At 40.2% G+C, this 27,383-nt stretch overlaps 1 protein-coding gene across 11 annotated transcripts in view; it reads right to left on the reverse strand.

Moving 5' to 3' along the window:
- MPDZ (multiple PDZ domain crumbs cell polarity complex component) overlaps positions 1-27,383 on the reverse strand; it is a 106,006-nt gene that overhangs the window by 54,845 nt on the left and 23,778 nt on the right. For 10 of the 11 annotated variants that reach the window (XR_014319345.1, XM_082783141.1, XM_082783140.1 and 7 more), the window contains exons 8-18: positions 25,574-25,777; positions 22,571-22,685; positions 19,374-19,462; positions 17,561-17,756; positions 16,654-16,743; positions 14,516-14,595; positions 11,343-11,489; positions 10,477-10,644; positions 9,267-9,452; positions 2,951-3,160; positions 760-876 (exon numbers count right to left, since the gene is read on the reverse strand). Coding sequence is in view for 10 of the 11 variants with exons in the window: in XM_082783141.1 (XP_082639267.1) it covers positions 760-876; positions 2,951-3,160; positions 9,267-9,452; positions 10,477-10,644; positions 11,343-11,489; positions 14,516-14,595; positions 16,654-16,743; positions 17,561-17,756; positions 19,374-19,462; positions 22,571-22,685; positions 25,574-25,777 (1,602 nt within the window). In the remaining variant the exon portion in view is untranslated. The remainder of the gene's footprint in view (positions 1-759; positions 877-2,950; positions 3,161-9,266; positions 9,453-10,476; positions 10,645-11,342; positions 11,490-14,515; positions 14,596-16,653; positions 16,744-17,560; positions 17,757-19,373; positions 19,463-22,570; positions 22,686-25,573; positions 25,778-27,383) is intronic. The other variant, XM_082783145.1, reaches the window with a different exon arrangement.

Consider the following 27,383-nt stretch of genomic DNA (forward strand, 5'->3'; position numbering starts at 1 on the left):
TACTCATATCCCCAGAAAACGGGGGCCAAACAATTAAAAACAACATAAGTCCCAGATCAGTATGAATAATCATGAGAATGTATGTTTGAATATTTTTTTTTCTGTTTGTTTATTTGTTCTAGATTCCTATTTCCTTTGACATTTTTCTTTAAATTCTTAATTCTAACTTATGGGCCATGTAAGGCAGTGAACTTTCGGGTAAGTTACATTCTTTGTACAAGTCTTTGTACATTTTGGTTTGCAAATCTCATAATCACTGATTGATGCTGAAGTTTAAAGAATACTATCACGAAGAAAGCATTGGTAGCTTTTGAAGATGGACAGCATTCTTTGTAAGGCTGGCTTACATGTAAAAAGAGTTGCCAAAACTTTTTTCAAGGCAGCTAGGAAAGTAGAGTCATATAATATGAAACACAGGCAAAAAGATTTATTTACCAAATGAGCACATGAACATTGCTCTACACAAGCTAAGATTTTCAAAGGGATGCACTGTGGAAGCAAGGAGACATGGATGGCCATGATCTTTTGAAAATCTCAGCAAAATTTTTTATTTTTTATTTTTTTTTTTTTCCCCCCCATGCAAACTGCCAAAATCTCTAAATGCCAGTTTCCACCATGTGGGAATTCATCTCAACTATAGTGAATGAGAAACGTGGTGATAGTAAACACTAAAAGATAAGCATGAACAGTGACAACGCAACCTTTTTTCATTATGAAATGCAAAGACTTAAGAAATCTTTTTTAAGTTGGGCCACTAACCAGAGCTAGATCAGCATGGAAGAGGGCTGCATCAGCTGGCCCCTCCTCCTCAAATGACTGGGCAGTGTAGAAAAAGCAATCTTCCTTAGCAGAGACATAGCCCTCTTCTGGTGAAAGCTGCAGAAAGAACGAAGCTCTGAGTTGGATTGAGTGGCCAGCACACAGGGTGTTCAAAGTGCATGTGAGGGAGGTTTAGAGAGGCAAATCAATTCCAAATGCATCAGAGTTCATTTCAATCACAGTTATACTGTTGAATAGGTGAAGAGATGTGTTTTTTTTTTTTTTTCAAAATTATCTGAATTGATTCAGCTTCACATGTCACTTTAGATACTCAAGTAAAAAAAGTACCTATCCAGCTATACCACAGAACCTACAGGTTAGTCTAAATTAATTCTCAATTTCTGCTCTTACTAAGCATTTACTAGAACTGCCGGAGCTGCTTCAAGGGACAGAGCCTAACAGTACAGGCCTACACAACCTCCCAGGCTGCCGAATATTCCTGATCAAAGGAGCACTGAATCCACTGCCTGTATTTTAAGGTGTATCTGCCAGGTCTAACAGGCTCAAAAGGACAAAACATAATTCTCACTGCAAATCAGCACCTTTTTCCAACATAATTTGATGTTAGGTTCACTCAGCTGGTATTGTAAAGAAGCCAGTGACTACTCAAAATGTTTACTTAACTGGTAAAATCATACATGACATATTAAAGTAGAAATGCAGAATGTTTACAAAATTCCAGGAACAGAAACAGAACAACCATGAAGGTTCTCTTTCAGAATGCCCTTTTAAGTAAGACAACGTTGATTTGCAAGACGTTTTAGTGTGTGACACACAGTTTGCCCTATAGAAATAAATCTCACAAAGAAAGTTTAAAAAGTGCCCTCTTTACTATGAGGAGAGTTTCTATGAATTTAAACATTAGCTATTCCCTCCTACCTACTTCACATGCACTGAAAATGAAAATTTGGTTATCTGCATTCACAAGGATTACAAAGATTGTCATTGTGTAAAAAGCAAAAATGAACTGCAAAAAATCACTTGGCCTTACAAATACAGTAAGACTGATCTTTCTACATATAATACCAATTGCATTCTACTGACTTGAATTTATAGACACCAGGGACACTAGTCCATGCTCCCACTTTGGTAGGGATAATTCAGGAAGATACTCTCAGTGGTAGCTGTGACATAGATTTTTTTAAATTCACTGACCTGAGATGTCACTAAGGAAGTATACACAGTTTAGAAATCACAGGAATCTTTCATTAGTTGTATCCTTACATAATCTTGAAATAGATGTATATTGTCCTGGCCAATCCTCTATATTCTCTTTTATTTGTAAATCATGACACTTCCAGATGCAAGAGGAAGAGATGTGGAACAGATGCTGTGCAAATAAGCACTCTTACCAGCCCTCAGAATGCAGAGTACATTATTAAAATATAACCGCATGGATGCAGAACTGCATAGCATCCATATTGACACACTATCTCCATAACCCTAGGTCTTCCATATATGGAGTTTGTTACCACTGAAAAAGACACATACAATCCAAATCTTAAGATCAATAATCTCCCTCTTAAAACTCATTATGTATTTTTGCCCCAGAATGGCTAAAGGAACGCAATTATTCAACCTCATTCTCCTAATTGCTAGAGACTCCTTTCTAAAATCAAGCCCAGAATTATTTATGGCTTTACCAAAATAACCAGCAGGTGCTGAGATACCTTAAGACTATTTACCATTCTTTAAATTAAGTACATAGTCTGTACAGAAAGACTGCATATGTGCTACACATATAGCAGACCAGACCTTATGAAGTAGTGCAGTAGGCAAATTCCAAACAATGTATAACTGTCTTTATGTCACCACCTTGCACATTCCGAAAATCTTGTAACATGTACAAAACTATGTCTAGCAGTTTGCAGTCCAGAAAGACTGTGCTGGTTGTAAGATGCTTCACTGCTTCTCTGCTAGGGGACTGGCGTGCTAGGTCCTGAAATCACCACACCTGTCATGCACTACACAGGCCATTCCTGCATGCAAGGAATCTCATACACACAGTCTTCTGGATTTCATGTGTCACCTGGCTGTATTCCAAAGCAAAGAAAGTGTACACAGAAGTCAGGATCATTATGTACCAGCTTAAATGACATGAAAATTATCCACAGCACTCCCAAATCCTTACAGGCAGTGGTTTGGCAACTCCTATTTTAACTGTTCCTGTTGGGGCTCCTTTCAGTGCTTGCACTGCTTCCTCCAGGCTGCCATTTTCCAGGTTGATATCATTGACAAACATAAGCCGATCTCCAGGAAGAAGTCTGCCATCTTGCTCAGCCACACCACCGGGAACTAATGAGCGAATTACAATTACAGTGTTTGCTGGGTCAACAGGATCCTAATTGAGTAAAAGGAAGAAAGACATTTCATTTTATTTACTCTATCTTGGTAGACTTATTTTATGTATGCACTTTTAATGATCCACAATGCAGCCCTGCTCCAGATGAACCCTCAGCAGGAACACATACCCCTGTCCATACAACTGTATATTTATGCTTCCTTCTGTTTTCTATTCCTAAATGTGAAAACCTTTTCTACGTGATGTTCCATCACAAATCTCCAGCATAAAACACTGTTAAACTGCTGAGTGCAGTATGTATAGTAATGAGTAATCACACCAAAAATGTAAATACTTCCTACTGCTATGACACTGTGCAGACCTCATCCTCTCTTACACTTAGCTGTTTGTGAATAAAGATGGACAGTTCAGACTGGGGAAAGTTAACAATCTCTAGTGGAACAAACAGCTTATTTCAAGAACCACCATGGCACCAGATCTTGCTCAGCTGGTAAAGCACATTTAAAGAGTAAAGTCCTCGTGTCTGCCTAACCAAATACTTTATGAGACGGGAACATATCAACACAGCAACAAGGCACAACAAAGTCGATCTTCCTTTCAGAAAGAAAACTGTTTTCAAATCTCCATCCTCCAATGCACGGATATTTTTATAAATAAGCTAACATCAAGCTCTCTGAACAGGAAAGTATAATTCTGTTGTAACAATCATAACAGGTACACAAACTTTCATAACTCTTTTAGAAATTACATTCACAAGGAAGATCATTAGATGTTAATGCTTCCAACACATGGCAATTCACTTGTGTGCATGCATAGAAAAATACGAGATACATGTAACAATGTACCAACTTTACTGATAGCAAAGGAAAGAGAAAAACAAACATCTACAAACTGGAAAGCAATTGCAACAATTTCCGTGCCAGAATGTACATCTGAAAGGATGCATGTCGTAAATGCAGCAACCAAAACCGCAGGAATTAGAGACCTCTGAAAGTTAATGTGAGAGAGAGTGTTTGAGAGAGGGAATGGGAGAGAGAAGACCCTTAATTATGGCAATTAATGCAACAAAGGGAATGCCATGAGGAAACAAAACTTTACAAGTTGAAATACAGCTAGCACTGCTGGACATCGTGCTTGGACCTGAATACTGACACTTTCCTCACTATTTTAACAAGTATTTATACCACCACTTGAGATAATACTGCATGACATATTTTTGGAAAAAAATCAGCTTTCTAGTGCATGTGATTCTTACGTCCCTCAAAGTCTTCCCTGGGGTAAGGAATAATGTACTCTCCCACAGGCCTACCACTGTATGAAACATCAGAAATACAAAATCAACCTTCACTTTATCCACTGTCCATGGAAAATTAATTAAAAAATGGATGGAAAAAGCAAAACACAAGCATAAATCTTACTGTAAACTTAGTTTATTGTTCACAGTCTTAGATGAAAATAGAACTTCTGGAAACAAACTGAAATGTTTTAACCCCATCTCAAAGGTGAGAACACAGGACACAAGTATTATAATATCAAATAAAAAAAAAAAAAAAGGTAAGTGAGTTTGAGAAAGCTTCCTAGGCCTGTAGGATATAACCAAACTCACAGTAAAATGTATACAACAATTTAAGGTATTTCCAACAACTCTTAAAAAACATAATGTTTTAAGTAACCACATACACAACCACATTTTGTATCTACACTTCAGAAAAGGCTGAAGCAAAAATATGCTTTAGTGTGTGCTAATATGGACTCCAAATACTCAGGCTCAGCTATAGTGTCTAATTTAAGAGCATTAAGAGTAACACAATAAATCATAACTGCTGTTTCGTAATATGAGTACTTGACTATGCCTATATCCTTCAGATTGAGGCCCGTCTGGATGCCTACCTGGGCAACCTGCCCTAGGGAACCTGCTTAGGGAGTGGGGTTGGACCCGATGATCTCTAGAGGTCCCTACCAACCCCTATAATTCTGTGATTCTGTGATTACTAAACTACACTGTTCTTCACAGTTATCAGTGTGCAAGTGCAAAAATACCTCTGGGGCATAGATTATTCTTAAGCAACACACCATGGGAATAACTTCCACCTTTAAGCGACCTCCATATGCAAAGTACAATGTGTATATCTCTGTCGTGGTTTCAGTTAGAACAGAATTAATTTTCTTCCTAGTACCTGGTGGAATGCTGTGTTTTGGCTTAGGATGAGAAGAGTGCTGATAACACCCCGATGTTTTAATTGTTGCAGAGCAGTGCTTATACCAAGCCAAGGACATCTCAGCCTTTTGCTCTGTCCTGCCAACAGGCAGGCTGGGGGTGCAGTAAGAGCTGGGAGGGGACAGACCCAGGACAGGTGACCCAAACTAGCCAAAGGGGTATTCCATACCATCTGACGTCATGCTAAACAATATATAGGGGTGGCTAGCCGGGGGAGGGGGCCGGACTGCTCAGGGTTAGGCTGGGCATCGGTCAGCGGGTGGTGAGCAATTGCATTGTGCATCACTTGTTTGTACATATTAGTAGTAGTAGTACTATTATCATCATTGTATTATTATTATTATTATTGTTATTATTATTTTCCTGTCTTATTAAACTGTCTTTATCTCAACTCACGGGCTTCACTTTCCATTTCTCTCCCCCGTCCCAGAGAGGGAGGGGGGAGGGTGAGCGAACGGCTGTGTGGTGTTTAGCTGCCGGCCGGGTTAAACCACGACAATCTCCTAGGGCAAAGATTCAGCAGAGACCTGCTAGACCACCAAACACTCAGGCAAAAGCCTGTGCTGACCAGAGGGAAAGTTAGTTGACTTTGATCAGAGATTAAAAAATATCCACTGTGACAACTGGAAACACAGGAGGAACATTTGTTGTATCCTGACCAAGCGGAGGCAGGAGACAGGCACTCAGCTGCTCTGACACAGGGACACAATATGAATCACACCTTGAGATGTCCGGGAATTTTCAAGTCAAACACAAAATGAATGAGAATGTCTAGGCACGTCCTAGATAGCAGCTAAGCAAGGGATTTCGGAATTACAGTTCTGGATTTTGATAAATCCTGCTTTAAGAATGTAAGTCCTTTATTGGATCTTTCTCTTAGCAAGGGCACCCTCGCTGCAGATGCAAAATACATGGCAAGATGCCTCAGTATTCTAAGATGTGTACATCATTCGTTACACCTGAGGCACTAGAGGTTCAGCTTTCTCAAGAGCCTAGTATTTTACTGATTATTTATTTTTCTGGATAAGTAAAATCATTACCATGAGAACCTGTAAAATCACAAAATCATAGAATGATTTGGATTGAAAGGGACCTATAAAGATCATTTAGTTCCAACCTCCCTGCTACAGGCAACGACTTCTTTTGCTAGAATAAATTTCCCAAAGCCCCATCCAACCCAACACTGTACACTTACAATAATGAGGTATCCGTAGCTTCTTTGGGCAACCTGTTCCAGCATCTCACCATCGTCATGGAAAAATCTCTTCCTTATATCCAATCTAAATCTACCCTCTTTCAGTTCTTTTTAGAACCATTCTCCCTTGTCTTTTCAATATAGGCCCTGCTAAAAAGTCTTTATCTTTCTTATGACCCCTTTTATGTTTGGAAAAGCCACAAGAAGGTCACTGTGGAGCTTCTTCTCCAGGCTGAATGTTCCCAGCTCTCTCAGCCTTTCTTCTCAAGAGAGGTACTCTCAGCTTCATGTCATCCACAAATGCTGAGGGCGTACTCCATCCAACCAGCTATGCTGTTGATGAAGATATTAAATAGTACTGACACCTGCACAGACCCTTGACGGAGACCATTCATAAGAGTTCTCCACATGAACATGGAGCTGATGACTGTAGCTCTTTGGACACCATTACCCAGCATATTCTTTATCCATCTAACAACCCACCCATCAGAAGCATATCCCTCCAACTTAGGAGCAAGAATGCAGTGGGAGATGACATCAAAGGTCTCAGAGAAGTGCCAGTAGCTTTTTGTTTGTACACTGTTGCAATCACTCCATCATAGGAGGCCACTGGATTAGTCAGGCAGCATGATTTTCACTTGGTCAAGCCATGTCTGCAGTCTCTGATCATCTCCCTGTCTTCCACATTTTGACAAAGCTTACAGGAGGATATGTTCCATGATCTTACAAGGTACTAAAGTGAGGCTGACTCAACAATAGTTTCCAACATCCTCCTTATTACTCTTTTTTAAAGATGGGTGCAATATTCCCTTTTTTTCCAGTCACTTGGGACTTTGCCTGAATGCCATGAGGGAAAGTGGCTTAGTGACTTCAACAGCCAATACTCTGCAGACCCTGGGATGCACCTGATCAGGTCCTGTGGTCTTGCAGTATGTTCCTGTGGTATGTTCAGGTTCCCCAAGTAGTCTCAAACCTGATCTTCTCTTACAATAGCTGGGTCTCCCTAACCCCCACCCCCCACCCCTACTGTGCCTCCAAGTCCTTGCCTTGAGGTTCAGGGATTTGAGAGATGTGGAAGCAGTGATTTACCAGAGAAAATGAGGAAAAACAATGCTAAGTACCTCAGTCTTCTCCATGTCAGTTGTCACTAGTTCTGCCATCTGTACCAGGGGGTAAATTCTCTATAATTACCTTTTTTTCTGGCTAATGTAGCTGTAAATGAAGAAGTATGATAAGCCTTTCTTATCATACTTCACTTTCCTTGACAAATTCAACTCCAACTCTGCAGTAGTTTTCCCGATCCTATTCCTACATATCCAGGCAGCGTCCCTATATTCTTCCCAGGATACAGGCTTCAGGCTCTACTGCCTATGCATTTCTTTCTTTCACTTTCATTTGACCAGGAGGGTCTTTACTCAGTCATACTGGTCTCCTGCCCTCCTTGCCTGATTTCTTACACATAAGAATCAAGACCTATTATCTTTAGAGAACTGCCAGCCCTGTTCTCCACCTTAATCCCTGAGGGAAGTTTACTTACCATGAAGTCACCCCCACTCAAACAACTTGAAGTTCACTCTCCTAAAATTCAGGGTCTTGATTTTACTCTTCACCTGTCCCAGAGCCCTTAGGATCATGAATTCCAGCAGGGCATGGTCACCACACCCCAGGCTACCACCAATTTTTATCTCTCTAATTAGTTTATTTGCATTGGTAAGCAACAAGTATCTTAATGCTACTCCTCTGATTAGGCTATCTACCTCCTGCATTAAGAAGTTACCCAAAAGTCTCCTGAACTGCTTACAGCTTGCTGTGTTGCTTTTCTAGTAGATGTCAGGGTGACCAAAGTACACCAGCAGGACTACAGCCTGCAAGCACAACACTTCCTGTAGCTGAAGTAAGCATGCTTCTTCAGCAGGTTCCCCTTGCTAAGGTGGCTTGCAGCAAACTCCAAACACAAGGCTTCCTTTGTTGGCTTTCCCTTTATTTTTTACCCATAACCCCTCAAATTGCTCATCACTGTTTTTCAAAGGCAGCTCTGTGCAGTCAATCCTTTTTTTTTTAAAAAAAAAAAAAAATCAAAACAAACAAGCCAACAAAAAAAAGACACTGAGGGCAACCCCTCCCTCTTCCCTCCTTGCCAGTTCCTTCTGAGTAGTTTATAGCCATCAACCACAGCATTCCTGTAACATGATTCATCCCACCAAGTTCAAGTCACAGTGATAATAAGTGATCAAAACTTTCTAACTGCATGGTGGCTTCCAACTCCTCCTGTTTTTCACCCATAGTATATGTACTGGTATAGAGGTGCTTCAGTCAGGCTATTGCAACCTTTTAAGATGTGTACACCCAAATTCCTCTGAGGCACTTCACACATGTTTTCCTGTTGATTTCTAATACACGAGCAACTCCTGGCTCTTCTCTATTAGTCAAAACTGAATCCCTTTCCCTCTTAGTCTAGTTTAAAGATGCCCTCATAAGTCTGGCCAGCTTGTTGGGAAAGACCCTCTTGCCAGACTTGGCCACATGAATCCTATCATTATTCTTAACACAGTAATACAAATAGGTAATGTAGCTAGTGCGATGCCTGCTGGTAGTGACATCCATTCAGCTTTACTACATTGCCTGGCTTCCACTAACGTTTACCACTAAAATACTTATTTAGATCTTATTGCAAGATCCCAACAATACAGAGCATTGAGTTCCCTACTCAAAGAAAGGAGCGTAGAAGTTACCTGGTAGTCCAGTATGCTAAATCCAAGACCCATACTCCCCTTCTCCAGGTCTATGTGCTGTACTTCTGTTTCCCACATTGCCAAAGAAGAGCTCTGAACCTCTTCCATACTCTGAGACTCGTCAGCCATTTCCAGAGTTGTTCCCTCTGTGTCTGAGGAGCCAATGAAACCAAGTTCGACATGAGCCTGGGAAAAAACAGTGTATGTTCACCAACTCCATAGAATGTAAATGTTTGCGAATTTGTAGAGACTAAATTCTGTTCACAAAAAGCAAGATAAAAACTAAGTGGTGTTTCTCTAAACACGAAAAAAGTGCAAACAGAGTTAACAAAATTATGTTAAGTCTAGCACAGAATTCACATATTCTTGTAACAAAATATCTATGATGCAAGTATACGAAAACACTCCTTGGAAACAGTATTTACAAAGCAGAACTTCCATCAAACTAAAAACTTCAGAAAGCCTCATTAGTGTATGTATCAAAATATAAAGGAAATATCTGTTATTAAATGGTATGTCTAAAAATGCCTTGATCTAAATATAGTAGCACTGACAGGAGTCAGAACATTTGAAAAAAGAGGACACAGACACATAAGGACATATGTACATACACACAAGCGTACATGTTTTTTTTCTCTTCCCTCAGTTTCATAGCAAAGCTTAACAACAGTAAATTCAATTCTGTGTCTTGCCCAGAAGTCAGAACTAACTGAGCTTCTTTTCATACAAATGCTATTGTTTTGTTACACTGTAGGCCATTCCTACATGTTTAACACATCAGACAGCCCAGAGCTTCGAACTTAAGAGTGACAGAAGTTTGTCTGTCAGGGAGTGCATGCTCAGGCTTGCTCAACTCAAACACAGAAACCTAGCTTCAAACTTACATGAAATATAAAGATTCTGAAGACAACACAGTTCAATTTGCTATATCCCCACAGCCCACATGCAGAACAAAAATTAAGTATTTGGGTAGAAAGCCCTGTGTCTCCAATTTTCTGCCAACGTCCCAACAGTATGTATATCTTCTGGTTGGCCTAAAGTACAGTTGATGAATAGAATTTGCCTTTTCCTATTTATTTGGTCCCAAGTCCCAAAATATTAAAAGAGACTTCTAATCTTGTACAAGATCTTTACATGTTTTTTCTCAAGGAAGAAGTTGTTTTCTTAGTAATTTTTATTAAAAAATACTTACATACATGCATATATATACCTTTTCTGTGAGCTGAACCTCCGATAGACTTATACCATCCAGTACTTCTGGATGACTGATAGGGGGAGCTACTGGACGACAACATACCATTGTCACCTTAATTGGCAGTTCTTTCAAGATATTCACCACATCCTTGTGGTTTTCTCCGAGCAGAGAGATCTCATTCACCTCAAGAATGAAAGAATGCACAGTGTTTAGCAGAAGAATAATGAACACAAATGGAAAAAAAGAAACAAAAAAAACCAAAACACTTAATTGTCTGATTTTTATGAAAACATCAATAGATTTTCAGCCCTCAGTTTCTACTCAATTTGATGCTCAGAATCAGTGCAAGGATATGTTTTGAGCTGAATGGAGAGTCTCATAGATTATATGATGCCATCTTACTAAACACCTTAGAACCCCTGTGTAAAATTCAGAACATAGAAGCATGAAAACAAACAACACTAGCAGATTTGCATAGGAACTGGCATACTAAGCCTGAAAACAGATACATCATATTGATTTCTTGCATTCATGTGAACAAAACTCGAATCTTAATTCTAAAAAAACAATTTAGAAACGTAAACAGGTGTTTATTCCCTTCACTGTACAGGGGTATTTCTAGATGCTTTTCCTGGGTATTCTTTTTTCGTGACTTCAATTGTATCTGAAACATCAGCTATGAGCTGAGAAATGCAGCTGTGCAGATGCAGTCACGTAAGTATGTAGTAAGCACACATGAATTGTGTACACAAAGACTTCTGGTAATGGGTGGTATGCTGTTAAGATATCCTACATTCCCAAAGTTGTAACCTGTGAGAAGCAAGTCACTTCTCAAGAATTCTACTGAAAGCAGACTAAAATAAAGCAGAAATTTTTCTTACTTCCAGAAGCTCATCTCCACTAAACAGCTTGCCACTTCGTCCAACTGGCCCTTCTGGTAGGATAGATCTGATAAAATGATGCCCCACTGTAGCTTCAAGGCTTATCCCTAGCCCACTGCTTTCGCTGAATTTGCTAACTACAGCTACCTAAAACAGATTAAAAAAAAAAAAAAGAAGTTACTTTTTGTCATATTGAAAGCTATATGTGCTACCTTCAGATTCAATTTACATATAGTGAAATGAGAATTCCTGTAGGGATAAACTAGAAATACTGACATGTATAATGCAGGCTTGAAACTGCAAACAAATGTGTCAAGTTACTAATTTAAGCTTTTCAGTAGCATTGAGTGAAATAACAGAAGCAGCTTAAAAGAAAGAATCCAACGTCCCAACAGGATGACGAGCACTGAGAGGATAAAACGAATAGCAGATAAAAACTAAAATCTACAGGCCACAATCAGTGTAATCTACACAATCACTGGCTATTAAGACTATGCTGGAAAAAAAACTATCACTGTGGATTTACAGAGTGTCATCCAGGAACCATAACAAACAAAAAAAACGTATCTGAAATAACATGATCATGTTGCCCCCTGTGTGTGGATAAAGAAAGATATCAAAACAGACTTCAGGGGATTGGGGCAGTTACTGGATGGAGTGAATGTGTAGGTGGTGTTTTTCTCCATCTCTTCAGTGGTGGGGAGAGATACTGAGTGTACCTGGAAGGCTGAACTAATCAGTATGTGGCTGAGAGTCTGGTGCAGCTGCAGCATTTTTTTGTTGTTGTTGTTGTTGTTTTTTCGTTTTGTTTTGTTTTTTGATCATGGGGAGGTTTATTTGGCACTTGGCCTGACAGCTGCTGTTGTGTCCCACTTGTCTCAAAGGGGAAAATGGACTCTAGCCTTGCAACTGGCAGGACTCGTAGAGAAGGCTTTAAACTAGGTACAAAGGGGAACTGGGGGGGGAAATAAGACTTGACAGAGATGAGCCTGGGAGAGCAGTCCCAGGGTTGGGGGTGAGGGCAATTGCATAACTGAAGTCCATCTACATCAGTGGCGGTTGGGAGCTGTCTTGGGCAGAGTGACCATTCCATGATAGAGTTCTCTATTCTTGGTGAAGTCAGAAGAGGGGGGTCAGTACAACTGCTACCTTAGACTTTCAGAGGGCAGACTTTGAATTGTTCAGGACACTGGGAGGGAGAGTCCCTTGGGAGTCAGTCCTGAAGGGTAGAGGGGTCCAGGAAGGTTGGACGCTCCTCAGCACGGAAGTCTTAAAGACAAAGGAGCAGGCTGTCCCCATGTGCCATGAGTCAGCAGGGAAGACTGGCATGGCTGAACAGGGAACTTTCACTTTGTGTCTGGGAGAAAGAGAGTTTTTGTCCAGTGGAAGAAGGGACAGGCAACTCAGGGAGAGTATAAGGAAGCTGCCAGCATATGCAGAGAAAAAATGAGGATGGCCAAAGCCCAGTACAAGGTCAACCTGGCCACCACGGTCAACTAAAAGAGGAAATGTTTTTATAAATATATTAATGACAAGAGGATGGCCAAAGAGAATCTCCATTCTTTACTGGATGCAGGGAGGAACATGACTACTGAGGTTCTCAATGCCTTCTTTCCATCTGTCTTTACTAGCCAGACCACTTATTCTCGGAATATTCAGCCTTCCGACCTGAAAGTCTGTGATGGGGAGCAGAAGAAACTCCCACAGTTCAGGTGGAAATAGAGACCTGCTGCTCCACCTGGACTGTCCCAAGTGCGTGGGACCAGATGGGATCCACCTGAGAGTCCTGAGAGAGTTGGGAGATGTGACTGCTGGGCCACTTTCCACCACCTATCACTGGTCATGGTCATTCAGGGAGGTCCTGGATGACTGGAGATGTGCTAATGTGACACCCATCTACAAGAAGGGTTGTAATGAGGACCCAGGGAACTACAGGCCTGCCAGCCTGACCTCAGGGCCAGGAAAGGTGATGGATCAGGTCATCCTGAATGCAGTTATGCAGAGTATGCAGGACCACCGAGGGATCATGCCCAGTCAGCATGGGTTCATGAAAGGCAAGTCCTGCCTGACCAATTTTATCTCCTTCTACGGCTAGGTGACCTGCCTGGTGGATGAGGGAAAGGCTGTTGGTGTAGTCTACCTAGACTTCAGCAAGGCCTTTGACACAGTCTCCCACAATATTCTCCTGGAGAAGCTGGCAGCCCATGGCTTGGACAGGGACACTCTTTGCTGGGTTAAAAGCTGTCTGGAGCACTGGGTCCAGAGAGGTGATGGTGAATGGAGTGGAATCCAGCCGGTGACCAATTACCAGTGGTGTTCCCCAGGGATCAGTGTTGGGGCCCATCCTCTTTAATATCTTTATTGATGACTTGGATGAAGGAATTGAGTGCTCCCTTAGTAAGTTGCAGACAACACCAAGTTGGGGGAAAATGTCGATTTGCTGGAGGATAGGAAGGCCCTGCAGAGGGACCTGGACAGGATGGGTCTATGGTGGTTTTACCTTGCTAGGCAACTGAACTCCACCACAACTGCTCTTTCACTCTCCCTCCTCAGAAGAATTTCCCTCAGAAGAGGAGGGAAAGAAAAAGAAAGAAACAACTCACGGGTTGAGAAAAGGATAATTTAGTTAAAGGTAAAAATAAGTACTAAGGAAGAGACTAAAAAGAGACTAAAGCTTTTGCAGAGACTAAAGCACATCACTTTGAAATAAAGTCCTAAACTCAGGTACTGCTTTACAGCTGTATCTACAGTAAATGTTGTATGTATTGTTTCTACTGCTGTATCAAACAATCCATTCAGTATGCAGAATGGGTAAGAGATTTCAGGCACTAGCTTGAAATTCTGCCTAATCAAGGGAGTTTTGAAATTTACCTTAAATATTATTTTTTCTCTAATACATGCTTATCCCCATGAAGGCAGGAAATCTGTGAAACAATATCCGTCGGCACAGTAACCTAAGACAATTGTGATCATTTTACCAGAATCACTACAGAAAAATATTGTAAATTTTGCATATGGGTATAAAGTAAAAACCTCCCAACAGATTAATGAGTGTATATATTATCTTTATAAATAAATGCACAAATATAATATGCACATATTTTATCTGTATGCTAACAACATAATACGTGGACCAATTCAAGGACACTTAATAATAATTAAAATTTACTTACCACTATTTCATAATCTGAACCCATAATCCTCTGCCACTTTGCCTTTGTAGCCGCTTCTTCTGTAGTAGTTAGCTGAAAATCTATAAGTTACGTCTGAGATTACTATGACAAAAAATAAAAACTTCTGTCTAAACCTATTTCTGGTAAAGTTTACGCACCACACAAGATTACACATTCACTCCATAACGCTAGCACTCTCCTATATATGACTAAAATTTTGACATGTTCTTTATTACTGGGTTTGGGCTTACCAGTACTAAAACCTGCCAAATCATATTTGATCCCAGCCCCAAAGCTAAGTGTACTTTGAAAGACATGAAGTTCAGTCAAAAAGTCTGTCTTAAAGGACAGATTTAAACCAGCCTTGGTGTTGAGTGACATTAATGCAACCTTACCTGAGAAAGAAATTAAGTGGGCATGAAATAAAGAAGCTACATAGATGCCCCACAGATTTGTTAAATTAGACTGGTGGGCTGGTCAGACTGATTCAGTGGGATGGCTGAAATATTTACAGATGCAATACTGAATCCTGCTCCTTTTGGACTTTTGGATACATTTTACAAAGCGTATCCAAATGGAGTGAGTTTCTAAACAAAGTGTTGAGGTTTTATATTTTCAAAACTCTGAGCATGACCATAAAAGATCTTTTAAACCTGTAGGCCCTAGAGGGCAGTGGAAGAACATAAGTTGTAGCTCCTTTTTAAAAAATAAAAAATAAAATAGATTCAGATAGATGCACACATATAATGAGAAATAACTAGCAGTGGAAGAGCTGCAATGAAATTCCTGTTGGAATAGAAGGAGGGGAGAAAAGTCATGATGCTGTGAAAAATACAGTGACAAGCTAGGCAGCAAACTGCAGCAACTCTTAACTCAATTGAATGTTTATCTGCAATCTGAATAAAACAGAAAAATGATTTTCTCCTACTCACTTTTCCCTCATTTGAACTGTTTGGATTTAAAGGCAGGAAACAAACAAACAGAAGGAACAAACAGTATTTAGATAAAACAGCACAGCAAATTTAGTGGAACCCTATATATTTAAGGTCCACAGTCCATGCTGTGCATACAGCAAGTATCAAAATAAACTTTGTAACTGAATGCTAATCATAGACAAAGCCTAAAATCTTTATTCAAAGATTAAGTTCTGAACTCCCACTGGTTTTCTGTAAGAATTTAAGGTGACTGACAGCCTCAGACAGTGTCACAAATCTAGACATTGCTCAGAAACAACGAAAATAAAGCCAGCTGCTTAGGTACTGTGCAGCATTCAAATATAACAGTACTTCCTTCAAAGCAGAGACCCTGCAGTATCTGAAGGGAAGGTATTAAAAACAAAGTTTTCAGCTATCTAGAATAATGGAAAGCAGCATTTATGAAAAGATATACCAAGAAGATATCTACTAGATAACTCACAGAGATGGATGCTTTTCAGCTTCTCTAGCTATGAAATCAAGGAGATATTAGAAAACACATCAAGTGCTGTCTCAATCTGGAAAATATACATCCACAGAGGAAATCTGAAATGAGGCACAATGCCCTAACATCTCAAGGGGAAAAGGAAATACCCATTATAAAATAATAACTTCCATAAAAGATACGGGAAAGTCAGAGCATGTCAGTGCTCCAGAACTGTCTGAATTTCAAACACTAACAGAAAGCACAGATTGAAATGAATGCAAGCTTGGGAATTTGTGAGAGAGATACTTATCACAAAAGATAAAAGTCCTCAAACTTTAGCTAGATAGCTGCAAGGAATTGGAAAGATAGGGCATGCTGAGTTGGAAAGAGAAAGCATATTGGGGAATAAGGAGGCCAAAAGGTTTAATGAAAAAGTTCAAGTGGAAATACACAACTACAATAAAAAGAAACACAAGCATGTAGAAAGCAGAATGCTTTGTGTGACATCTTTTGACAAATAAATGCAGTTGTTTTCAGACACACCTCAGTAGTAGTGAAAGACAGTATTTGACTTATAGCACTCAGGAGTACACACACAGTACACACTTTCATGTATGATTACTTCCACTTTCTAGTTGCATAGCACACAGATGATTGAAAGGCACATAAAACAATTGACCTTTGCGTAAGCACAGCAAAGTGTCATTTCACAGAATAAAATATTAAACATTGTGAACCTGTTTCTTGTTGTTTAATGTCCTCTCCAACGTTTATTGCACTGGGACTGCATGGCAATGATGGAGATCCCTGTTCTGTTTCACTGTTATCTGGAAAAAGAAGAAAAAACAACTTCCAGCTTTCAGTTTTATGCATTGCCATTTTCACCAACTTCACAGGCATGTCTCAGAGCACTGAGAGGATGTTACACAGGGAACACAATAGTACATTTTTCAAAATCTTATGCAAATTAAGGATTATGCCTTAATCTATGAGCTGAAATATATTTTCTGGACTGGTATCAGCAGAGGTAAGTAGATGAATAAGTCTGTCTATCATCCAGCCTCCATGTGGATATTCTCTCAAGATCTGGCACACATACTTCAAGATGTGCACAGTTAAGATTAAGCTTCACTAATTGGATCTCAGTGGCAAAACTAATATTCGCCATGGCTTCTGAACTTTGTGTACAAATGTAATAAATACCCCATCAGATTATTAATGACCTCTACATATAACCCATTCCTCTCATACCTCCACCTTGTGACACAGACATGTAAGTAAAAAGAACTGAGACTTGCTTTTCCCAACATGGAGGGTATCTCTTTGCTTGCTCTTCAATGCCACTCTCACACTTCAGCACTAATAACATACTCACTGCCTTCTTACCTTTCAAAGGTCTGCAGGATCAAAGTCTTCAAGGAATTCAGCCAAGAGTGCAGTGCTTTCAAGGTTTGCTTTGAAAATGTAGAAAATAATACTACTGTTTCTAAAAGATTCATCATATCATAGTAGACCAAATTCTGCCCTCATGCTCTGCCATCGGGAATAACTGTCCAGAATGAAACTGACCAATTTTATTTCTAGTTTGTAATTGAGAAGAAAAATATTTCAAGCCAAATTTAAAGCAAAGCCAGATTTAATTACCTTTGGCTGTGCCACTATCCATTGTTGGTAACAGTAAGTCCCTTTCAACAGCAGCATTGAACTCCTCCTGGGGCTGAATATGATTTTCCTGCTTAATCCCTCTTCTAATCAAAGTGAGCCGAACTGTTTGTCCTGTATGTCGCAAAACATCAACTGCTTGCTGATTGGTAAAACCCTGAAGATTTGTTCCATCCACCTGCAGGATTGAGTAGTTTATTAGCCAGCAAGAAAACAACCAGAAAAAAAAAATGTCCAGGGAAAAGTAATGTCACGATCATACCGCATCTGTAAGAGCAAAAAGCAAGTAGAAGGACAAGAACAAAAACCTGGAAGACATATTGATGTTCGGCACGCTAGGCATTTTACCCAAAAGCTGTACCAACCTGTACCACAGCAAAGTGAGTACCTGCCATGATGGGACTATGCAGATAAACTCTGTGAGGTGGAAGAGGACACAAGCAAGAGCACAAGCAAGTGCTGTGCGAGGTGCTCTGGATCAGGCAGGCAGGCAAGCTGCACAAACATCCCCACCTCCGAGCAGAAGACACATGGCAAATAAACCAACACAGCCATGGCTGGAACAGCTTGTGAAAGGGGCATGAGGAGGGACACATTCATTCATTGTCATAGGGAGAACTACAGAGCATAGCAATTCTGGAGTCAGGTAATCTCAGATGCAGGAAAGTCTGAACACTATAAAGTCCAATTACTCTATCAGTGGTCCAGATGTTATTTATGGTCCAGAATTTTAATATTTTAAGAAATAGAAATTTGGCCTCTTCTGTTTGAAGTCATCCTGTTACCTCATTAATTCAGTTTTGCTTTCTGAAACTCAAGAAATGTTTTGGCGTTCTCATTTTCATTCCATTGTCCCTAGTACACACAACATTTCATTCTCCTCTCTGCAAGCTCCGTATTACCCTATTCTTTCTACATCTCATGCCTTGGAATCTGTAATTTTTGAAAAACTTCGAAGCAATGTTACATCCCCTTGGCCCATTAATTGTTTAGGCCTATGTATATAGCACACATATCCCATTATTTTAATTCCTCTTGCATGAAGAATGGCTCCTCTTATATCCTTAGTCATTTCCTTGCCCTTCTTTGAACTACTTCCAACTCTGGTGCCCTTCTAAATAAAAAGTAATTAAAATAAGCTGGGAGTATTTATTTTTTCCACCACAATTAAGGAAAACATATTTTTAAAACATTTATTATCCTTTTGCCTACAGTCATCTCAAATCTTTTTCTCCTTCTGCATCTGAAGTAGCAAAAGAAATCAAATTTCGCATTGATTTGTTTCAGCCATTTGAACTCAGCATTTAAAACATTATAAAAACCATACATACTTTCACAGACAAACATGAAGGCATATTCATACTAGGAGAGAGATCATAATTTGTTAGTGCTGCCTTCACACAAATGCAAGTACAGATCTAAGACAGACTTAGATCTAAGATCTAAGCGTGGTTCCTTCATTTATGACCAAATTTTCATCAAAAAAGCAATATATTATGCATGAAAATATTTTCTTCTTTCTCTGACCATTTAAAATTTTAATAACTTACTTGAAAAATAATTTTGAAAACAGTTGCTTAACTTGTATTAAACTTTGAAACTCTGCCTTATCAGTTTCAAAGCTCCTAAAAGGTAGCAAAATCAGAAACGTAATTTAATTGAATTCTCAGTCAAAAGACAACTCACCATCTCAACGCCAATCTTAAACGTTTTAAGTATTACATGAGCGCTCCTTCACAACTTGTATAAGTACAGAGCTTGGCAGAAAAGTATTTTTATTTCTTTGTTTACTTACAACTATAATTTGATCTCCCACGTGGATTCTGCCATCATGTTCAACAGCACTGCCTTTTGTAATGCTTTTCACAAAGATACCAGAAGGTTCTGGGATGGAAAAACAGAGCAAATAAATTTATTACAGAAACATTTTAAATAATGCAACAATCACCTACTAATGTCACCAGCCAAAGGAAAAAAAGAAAGAAAACCCAATCTTGAGGTAAAACAAGGAAAGAATCATCATGAATGTACATGCTTCCAGTAAAACATTCCTAAAGAATAAGTCTAATCAATGTCAGCTTGCATTACAGCCAATTTTACTCAAAATCTTACTACTCCAAATGTACGTTGTTTACTGCAAAGGAACAAAAAATATTCTACTTTAATCTAATCTAAATGTTAAAAACAACACTGACAAAAAAAAGTCTTTCTTACACTTGGTTAGATTTAGAATTGCAGCGCAGAAAGTTCAGGTTGAGTGTACTAACCTAGTAAATTCTGTATTTTCTATGTACTTCGTAATTGCTTAAGAAGCTGTATGCTTAGATAAACAAACGGAGAAAATTATAAACTGGCAGGACTACAATGTTTGTTTGAACCAGCTCTTAACCACAGCTCTAAGTCTATTTCATTCAATAGCAAAATAGGCACAAAAGCAAAACAAAAAAAATCCAACCAACCAACCAACCAAACAAAAAAAAACACATATTTTAGACAACTACTGATTTTAAATCTGAAGGTACAAGCCGCATATAAAAACATCTACAGAAGAAAAAAAAATCAATTTGAGAAAAAGCACTGTGCAATTTCAAATAACTTCAGCTAAGGAAAGGGAAAATATCTGGATTTCCAACATTGTTATTCACATTATTATACATAAAGAAAAATATTAGCATGAACTGCCATGAAATCAGGTCTGATGGTCACAAGCCTGTTTTGTTTGTTTCTGAAACTTTAACAGAATCCCATTCCACTCAACAAATGTTCCGGCTCTGACTAACAAGTAGAATCACAGAATAGGTTGCCCAAAGCCCCATCCAGCCCGGTCTTGAACAACTCCAGGGATGGGGCATCCACAACTTCTCCAGGCTGTGCCAGTGCCTCACCATCCTCTGAGTGAAGGACTTCTTCCTAATATCTAAAATACTGGTTTTTAGTGTACAACCTTTCTTCCTTGTCCTACTATTACACTCCCTGACAAATAGTCCCTCCCCAGCTTTCTTGTAAGCCCCCTTAAGTCCTTAGGTAATGGAAGGCCTCTATAAGGTCTCACCAGAGCCTTCTCTTCTCCAGGCTGAACAACCCCAACTCCCACAGCCTGTCTTCACATGAAAGGTGTTCTAGACCTCTGACCATCCTCATGGCTATCTTCTGGACTCGATGCAACAGGTCCATGTCCTCCTTGTGCTGGGGGCCCCAGAGCTGAACGCAGTACTCCAGGTGAGGTCTCACCAGAGCAGAGCAGAGGGGGAGAATCCCCTCCCTCTCCCTGCCAGCCATGCTGCTTTTGATGCAGCCCAGCATACAGTTTGCTTTCTGGGCTGCAAGTGCACACTGCCGGCTCATGCTGAGTTTCTCAACAACAACACCCCCAGGTTTTTCTCCTCAGGGCTGCTCTCAATCCACTTTCCACTCAGCCTGTATTTGTGTTTGGCATTGCCTCAGCCCAGATGCAGGACATCGCACTCAGAGTACTTCCAATGGGAAGATAAAGCATGAAAAAATGGGTTCTAAGAGCTGTCAAGATACACCAGTGTCTACACAGACATGAAGACTCATTTTTTACTTGGCCTTGATATGACAAATCTTAGCAAGGAGTAGATTATCTTGAGTGTCATCACGCAGCACTTGCAGGGCAACCAGGTGATCAGGCCCAGTCAGCATGGGCTTATGAAAGGCATGTCCTGCATGACGAACCTGATCTCCTTCTATGACAAAGTGACGCGCTGGGTAGATGAGGGAAAGGCTGTGGATGTGGTCTACCTTGACTTCAGCAAGGCTTTTGACACCGTTTCCCACAGCATTCTCCTCAAGAAACTGGCTGCTCTTGGCTTGGACTGGCGCACGCTTCGTTGGGTTAGAAACTGGCTGGATAGCTGGGCCCAAAGAGTTGTGGTGAATGCAGTCAAATCCAGCTGGAGGCCAGTCACTAGTGGCATCCCTTAAGGGCTCAGTACTGGGGCCAGTCCTCTTTAATATCTTTATTGATGATTTGGATGAGGGGATCGAGTGCACCCTCAGTAAGTTCGCAGATGACACCAAGGTAGGTGCATGTGTTAATCTGCTCGAGGGTAGGAAGGCTCTGCAGGAGGATCTGGATGGACTGAGGCCAACTGTACAAAGTTCAGCAAGGCCAAGTGCCGGGTCCTGCACCTGGGGCATAACAACCCCAAGCAGAGCTACAGGCTGGGAGATGAGTGGTTAGAAAGCTGCCTGGCAGAGAAGAACCTGGGAGTATTGGTTGATGGCTGAATATGAGCCAGCAGTGTGCTCAGGTGGCCAAGAAGGCCAACGGCATCCTGGCTTGTATCAGGAACAGTGTGGCCAGCAGGGCTAGGGAGGTGATCGTCCCCCTGTACTCAGCTCTGGTGAGGCCGCACCTCGAGTACTGTGTTCAGTTTTGGGCCTCTCGCTACAAGAAGGACATCGAGGTGCTTGAGCGGGTGCAGAGAAGGGTGACAAAGCTGGTGAGGGGCCTGGAGAACAAGTCCTACGAGGAGTGGCTGAGGGAGCTGGGCTTGTTCAGCCTGGAGAAGAGGAGGCTCAGGGGCGACCTTATCGCTCTCTATGGGTACCTCAAGGGAGGCTGTAGTGAGGTGGGGGTTGGTCTGTTCTCCCACGTGCCTGGTGACAGGACAAGGGGGAATGGGCTTAAGTTGAGCCAGGGGAGTTTTAGGTTAGATGTTAGGAAGAACTTCTTCACTGAAAGGGTTGTGAGGCATTGGAACAGGCTGCCCAGGGAAGTGGTGGAGTCACCATCCCTGGAAGTCTTCAAAAGACGTTTAGATGTAGAGCTTAGGGATATGGTTTAGTGGGGACTGTTAGTGTTAGGTCAGAGGTTGGACTCGATGATCTTGAGGTCTCTTCCAACCTAGAAATTCTGTGATTCTGTGAGATACTATAGCAAAACTAAATTACATGCATTCAAATTTAAAGCAACTACACCATACTACATAATAAATTGTTTAGTAGATCACAGAAATCTATCATTACCTGATGTTTTGTCTCCAATGTAACCAGCAATAGTTATTCCTAATCCCTGGATGTTTTTAGTGAGTTCTACATTAAATTTCTCCCCATCTTCACAATTATCAACAGAAGCATCCACCTAATAAGAAAAGTATAGTTAGAAAGAAAGTGTGTTGTTTTTTAAAAAAGGTCCACCACACACTTTCATGTCATTAACATTGATCTGTAAAGTTAGACATAATTTTTTTTTTTTTAAAAAAAAAGAGTACCAACTTTGCTTCTGCTCTTATTTGGTATTCAGCAGAGATATACACATAGATAACATTCCTAACTGTAAAGTAATGCAGACCATGCCTTCTCCGTCCCAGTGCCCCTGAGATACTACTCTCCAGCCAATAAAGTCATGTGATGAGAGAAATGACTGGTGGAAGTTGAACAAATTTAACCATAAACATCTTGTACAGTAAGTTACACAAACCGTGCATAAATACTATTATACATACCTTACTGCCGTTCTGGTACTTCCTAAGAACCAATTTTGGACTGTTGTGTTCTTAAAAAATTATAATAATCAAAATTATATTATGTATTCTATTTGTTTTAATTCTTGTTGAATAAGTATAGCTATTTTTCCCTATGCATACCAAGCTTAAAACTTAACAAAAGCTGTTTCTACTGAGGAAATTATTTTTCTTGTTTTTGAAAGACTTAAAATTTCTTTTTTAGCAAGTAGCAATTATCCTTCCAGCTAGCTAAACAATGACAACCTTCAATAACACCTACTACAGCACTCTGAATTTCAATAACAAAGAATTTTAGGGTAAAGAATTCATTTACTTATTGTTAATGAAAATATCTATTACAGGAGGATACATATTAAATTCCCATTTTAACAATATTGCTTTTGTATTAACAGAAAAAATAATCAACACTAAAAACTTATTTTTCCAATAAATTTTAATCTTTCAGCTGTCTAAAATGTGTACTTACTAGCCAATTCCATAGCTACTACGGATACATATATGATTTCACATAGAACCATAGAATCATTTAGATTGGAACATAAAAACCTTCAATTGCATTGTATTTATATGGACATCAGTACTTACACACGTATTTGAAATGAGCATTTATAAATATAGTATAAATCTGTGATGAAATTGCTATACTCTGTTTTTTTTTCTGCTTCTTCTACATGACAAAAAAACAACAGCTAATATCTGTAAAGTGTTAATATGGAAACCAAGCAGATATCATCTAAACCCACATTGACTATTTGAGTAAAATAAAAGCTATTTGAGAAAAAAAAAAAAAAAAAAAAAAAAAAAGTGCGGGTGGGGAGAGAAAGAATACTTCAAGGGAGCTACAATGCTAAAAATCTGCTCCAATTTCAGTAACATCATCACTTTTTACAGGAAATATATCTACATTGAACAGGATGAGAAATGCCAATTTTGGAGAAGCATTCTGCTCTTACTGAATGTCAAGGGCCTCACATATTCTTTAGCCACCATATATTTTCTAGAAAGAAAACAGACAAACAAAGCTGTAACAGTCATCATCTTCACTCGATTCATGTTTAACACCCAAATCCATATTACGGAGGTTGCAGTATCATTAACTGAATGTTCACTCCATGAATGAGACTTTGTGCAGGCAGGCATAGTTTAAAAACAGTGTGCCTTCTGCCAGAAGTGGCATACGAGTGACAGGGTATTTTTAAACAACGGAAATGAAAAGGAAGGTGGCAAAAAAAAGACAGTTTTTGCTTCTTGTGGGCTTTGAAGTTTTTTCTTGTTACTAGGAATTCCACAATCCTGCAACTGGCCCTTAAAATCTCATCACATAACCTCAGAAAGGCAAACAAAATACACACAGACAAATTATCATATTCAGCTTTCCTTCAGAAATTGCTACATCACAGGTCATGCACTGATCCTTTTATCTGAAATATAGGCAGGGTCTCATGCCTCAGTACTGTAGAGACACAAAACCACCACTCTCTCCTCTCAGATACTCAGAAAAGACTCAGTGTGCATGTTAACAGTAACTTTCTTAGTTAGCCTGATAAACACAACAGATGGGATGAACACATCTGTTTCTTTCCCACATATACCACTACAAGGAACAAAGGCAAAACACTGGTAATCATGCAAGAAATTGTTAAAGGCTTCTTATTAGGGATATACCTGAAATGCACTTTGTAGAATACGTCTAGAAAAAACAACAGGAAAAAGAAAATGAAAAATTCTTTGCAATGCATAAATGTTATCTACTTGTAGGCCCCAAAGCATACGACACAATACTACTGTTCCTTACTTCCCTGAAAACAGGCTTTGCAGCAAATGCGGGAATGACCTATATCATTGAGGTTCTGAGGGGACAAAGCTAATGCTGAGAGCTGTAGCTGGGAGTTGTAGAGGAGTCATAGCTAGTCTGAGGAGTAACACTACAGAGTATAATCATCAGCAAGGGAATAACGGTAGCAGCTGGTTTTCTTTGGAAAATGACTAGTAAATGAGCAATGTCAGGTGATGCAGGAAAGAGGCAGCTTCTGTGTGGTGGCTGGCACAGAGAAGAACTGTCTGATGGACGGCTGCAATGATATAGAAATAAGTGCTCCTGGAGAGTAAAAGGGTAAGTGGACAGAGAAATGCTGAAGAAACAGCATGCTATGTCTCAAGAAAATATTACACGGACTCTGCTATTCCTGAAGTATCACTGCATAATTATAAGCAAGTCAAAGGGTAAATCAACCCAGACGTATGACCTTAATAACTTCTAATCCCAAGCCCAGATCCCAGAAGACCTCAAGCATGTAGCACCTTGCACTGTGGACTGACAGCATTTAACGCCTCCCACAGTATAAGATAAAAAAAAATAACACTACTACATATGAAAATGTTGAATTCTGAGAACATAAGCATGAAAGACATTTGAACAGCTGTAAAAAGAAAATGAAGTCTAAAGTAAAAGTTTAGCAAAAGTTAAGTGTATTTATTATATATTAACTTATATATTGCTTACCTGCTTCTCTGGTGTCGAGATAGGTATTGGAGTACCTGGTGGGACTGCTGGTGGAGGTGGCTCCTCAACAGGACCTCTTGCAATTACCAGTTTCACTCGATTTCCACACTGCCTTAGAACTTGCGCCACCTGCTCACTGCTCATTCCAGCCAAGTCAGTATCACCAATTTTCAAGATGTGGTCTCCACTACACAGTCTCCCATGCTGGAAGAAGAGTAATAATGAAAAAAATTAGTAAAATCCTGCAACTTCTTCCATAAATCATACAAATAGAAAATGACTACATGGTTTTAGTTACTTTTAATATATATGAAGTAGGTGACTTTTTTTGAATGCCACATCAATACCCTGACAGTATGGAGAAGACAAATATGTTGCCTAAGAGCATATTACTTTTACTAAAAATTTCCCCAGAAATATCCTGCACATCATTTTTTCAAGGAAAGTCACTGGGATGTGAAAAAAATACACATAGTTATGGTTACTACCTACTAATATTTAACAGCTGTATGTAGTTTAGAGAATTTCAGGTTTCATTTCCAAACACAGCTTAAAAATGTACACTCAGATTTATGCTTGTTTAAAAAATGGCCCACAAGATTAACCATAACTTCAAAATAAAATACATTTCTCTCTTAGCGTGATTCACGTAGTTATATCACCTTACACTCATATCTATTTAGGTTTACTCTCCTATTTATTTTACCAATAGAAAAGCTTCACAGAAATTTAGCCCACAGGAAAAGCATTAATGTCTGGAAAATTAATCTATCTGCTCATGGACAGGTTTGAAATGGCCTGTGATGACCAATTTCACTTCTGAGCCCTTCAGGCATGAACAAAGGCAGTCTCACGGGCTGTGTCAAGAAGCAGACACATGAGCCCAGATGCCTGTTTCAACCTCAAGTAAGTGAAGCTGATGCATCATTCTTTCTAACAGTTGTAGTGGGTTTACGTGGCAAGGTTTTGGTAGCAGGGGGCCATAGGGGTGGTTTCTGTGAGAAAGATCTAGAAGCTGCCCCATGTTTGGGAAGGGCCCCACTGCTGACCGAGCCAATAAGCAATGTTGTTTTGCGCCTCTGTGAGAGCATATTTAAGACAGGGAAAAAACGCTGCGCCACACAGCAGCTGGGAGAGTGAGAGGAGTGAGGAACAGCCTTGCAGGCGCCAAGGTCAGTGAAGAAGGAGGGGGAGAGGTGCTCCAGGCGCTGGAGCAGAAGTCCCCTGCAGCCTGTGGTGAGGACCATGGTGAAGCAGGATGTCCCCCTGCAGCCCATGGAGTACCATGGTGGAACAGGGTTCCACGCTGCAGCCCGTGGAGGAGACCACGCAGGAGCAGGTGGACCTGGCAGGAGCTGCTGCCCATAGGGGACCCAGGTTGGAGCAGTTTGCTCCTGAGAGATGGACCCCATGGTACGGACCCATATCTGGAGCAGTTCTGAAAGAGCTGCTGCCTGTGGGAAGCCCACGCCGGATCAGTTCATCAAGGACTGCATCCTGTGGGTGGGACCCCACAGCACAGGGGACGAGAGTGACTGAGAAGGAGCAGCAGAGAAGAAGTGCTGTAGACTGACCATAACTCCCATTCCCCCATTCCTCTGCACCGCTCGGGGGGAGGAGGTGGAAGAGGGTGGAAGAGGTGGGGGAAGGTTTTTGGTTTCTTTCCTTTGTTTCTCACTTCTCTAGCTTGTTAGTAATAAGCAATAAATCTTACTGTCTCCCTATGCCGAGTTTGTTTTGCCCATTACAATAACTACTGCATGATCTCCTTGTCCTTATCTCAACCATTGAGCCCTTTTCACATATTTTC

This window comes from Aythya marila, assembly GCF_965140915.1.
Source record: "Aythya marila genome assembly, chromosome: Z".
In the NCBI taxonomy this organism is placed as follows: Eukaryota; Metazoa; Chordata; class Aves; order Anseriformes; family Anatidae; genus Aythya; species Aythya marila.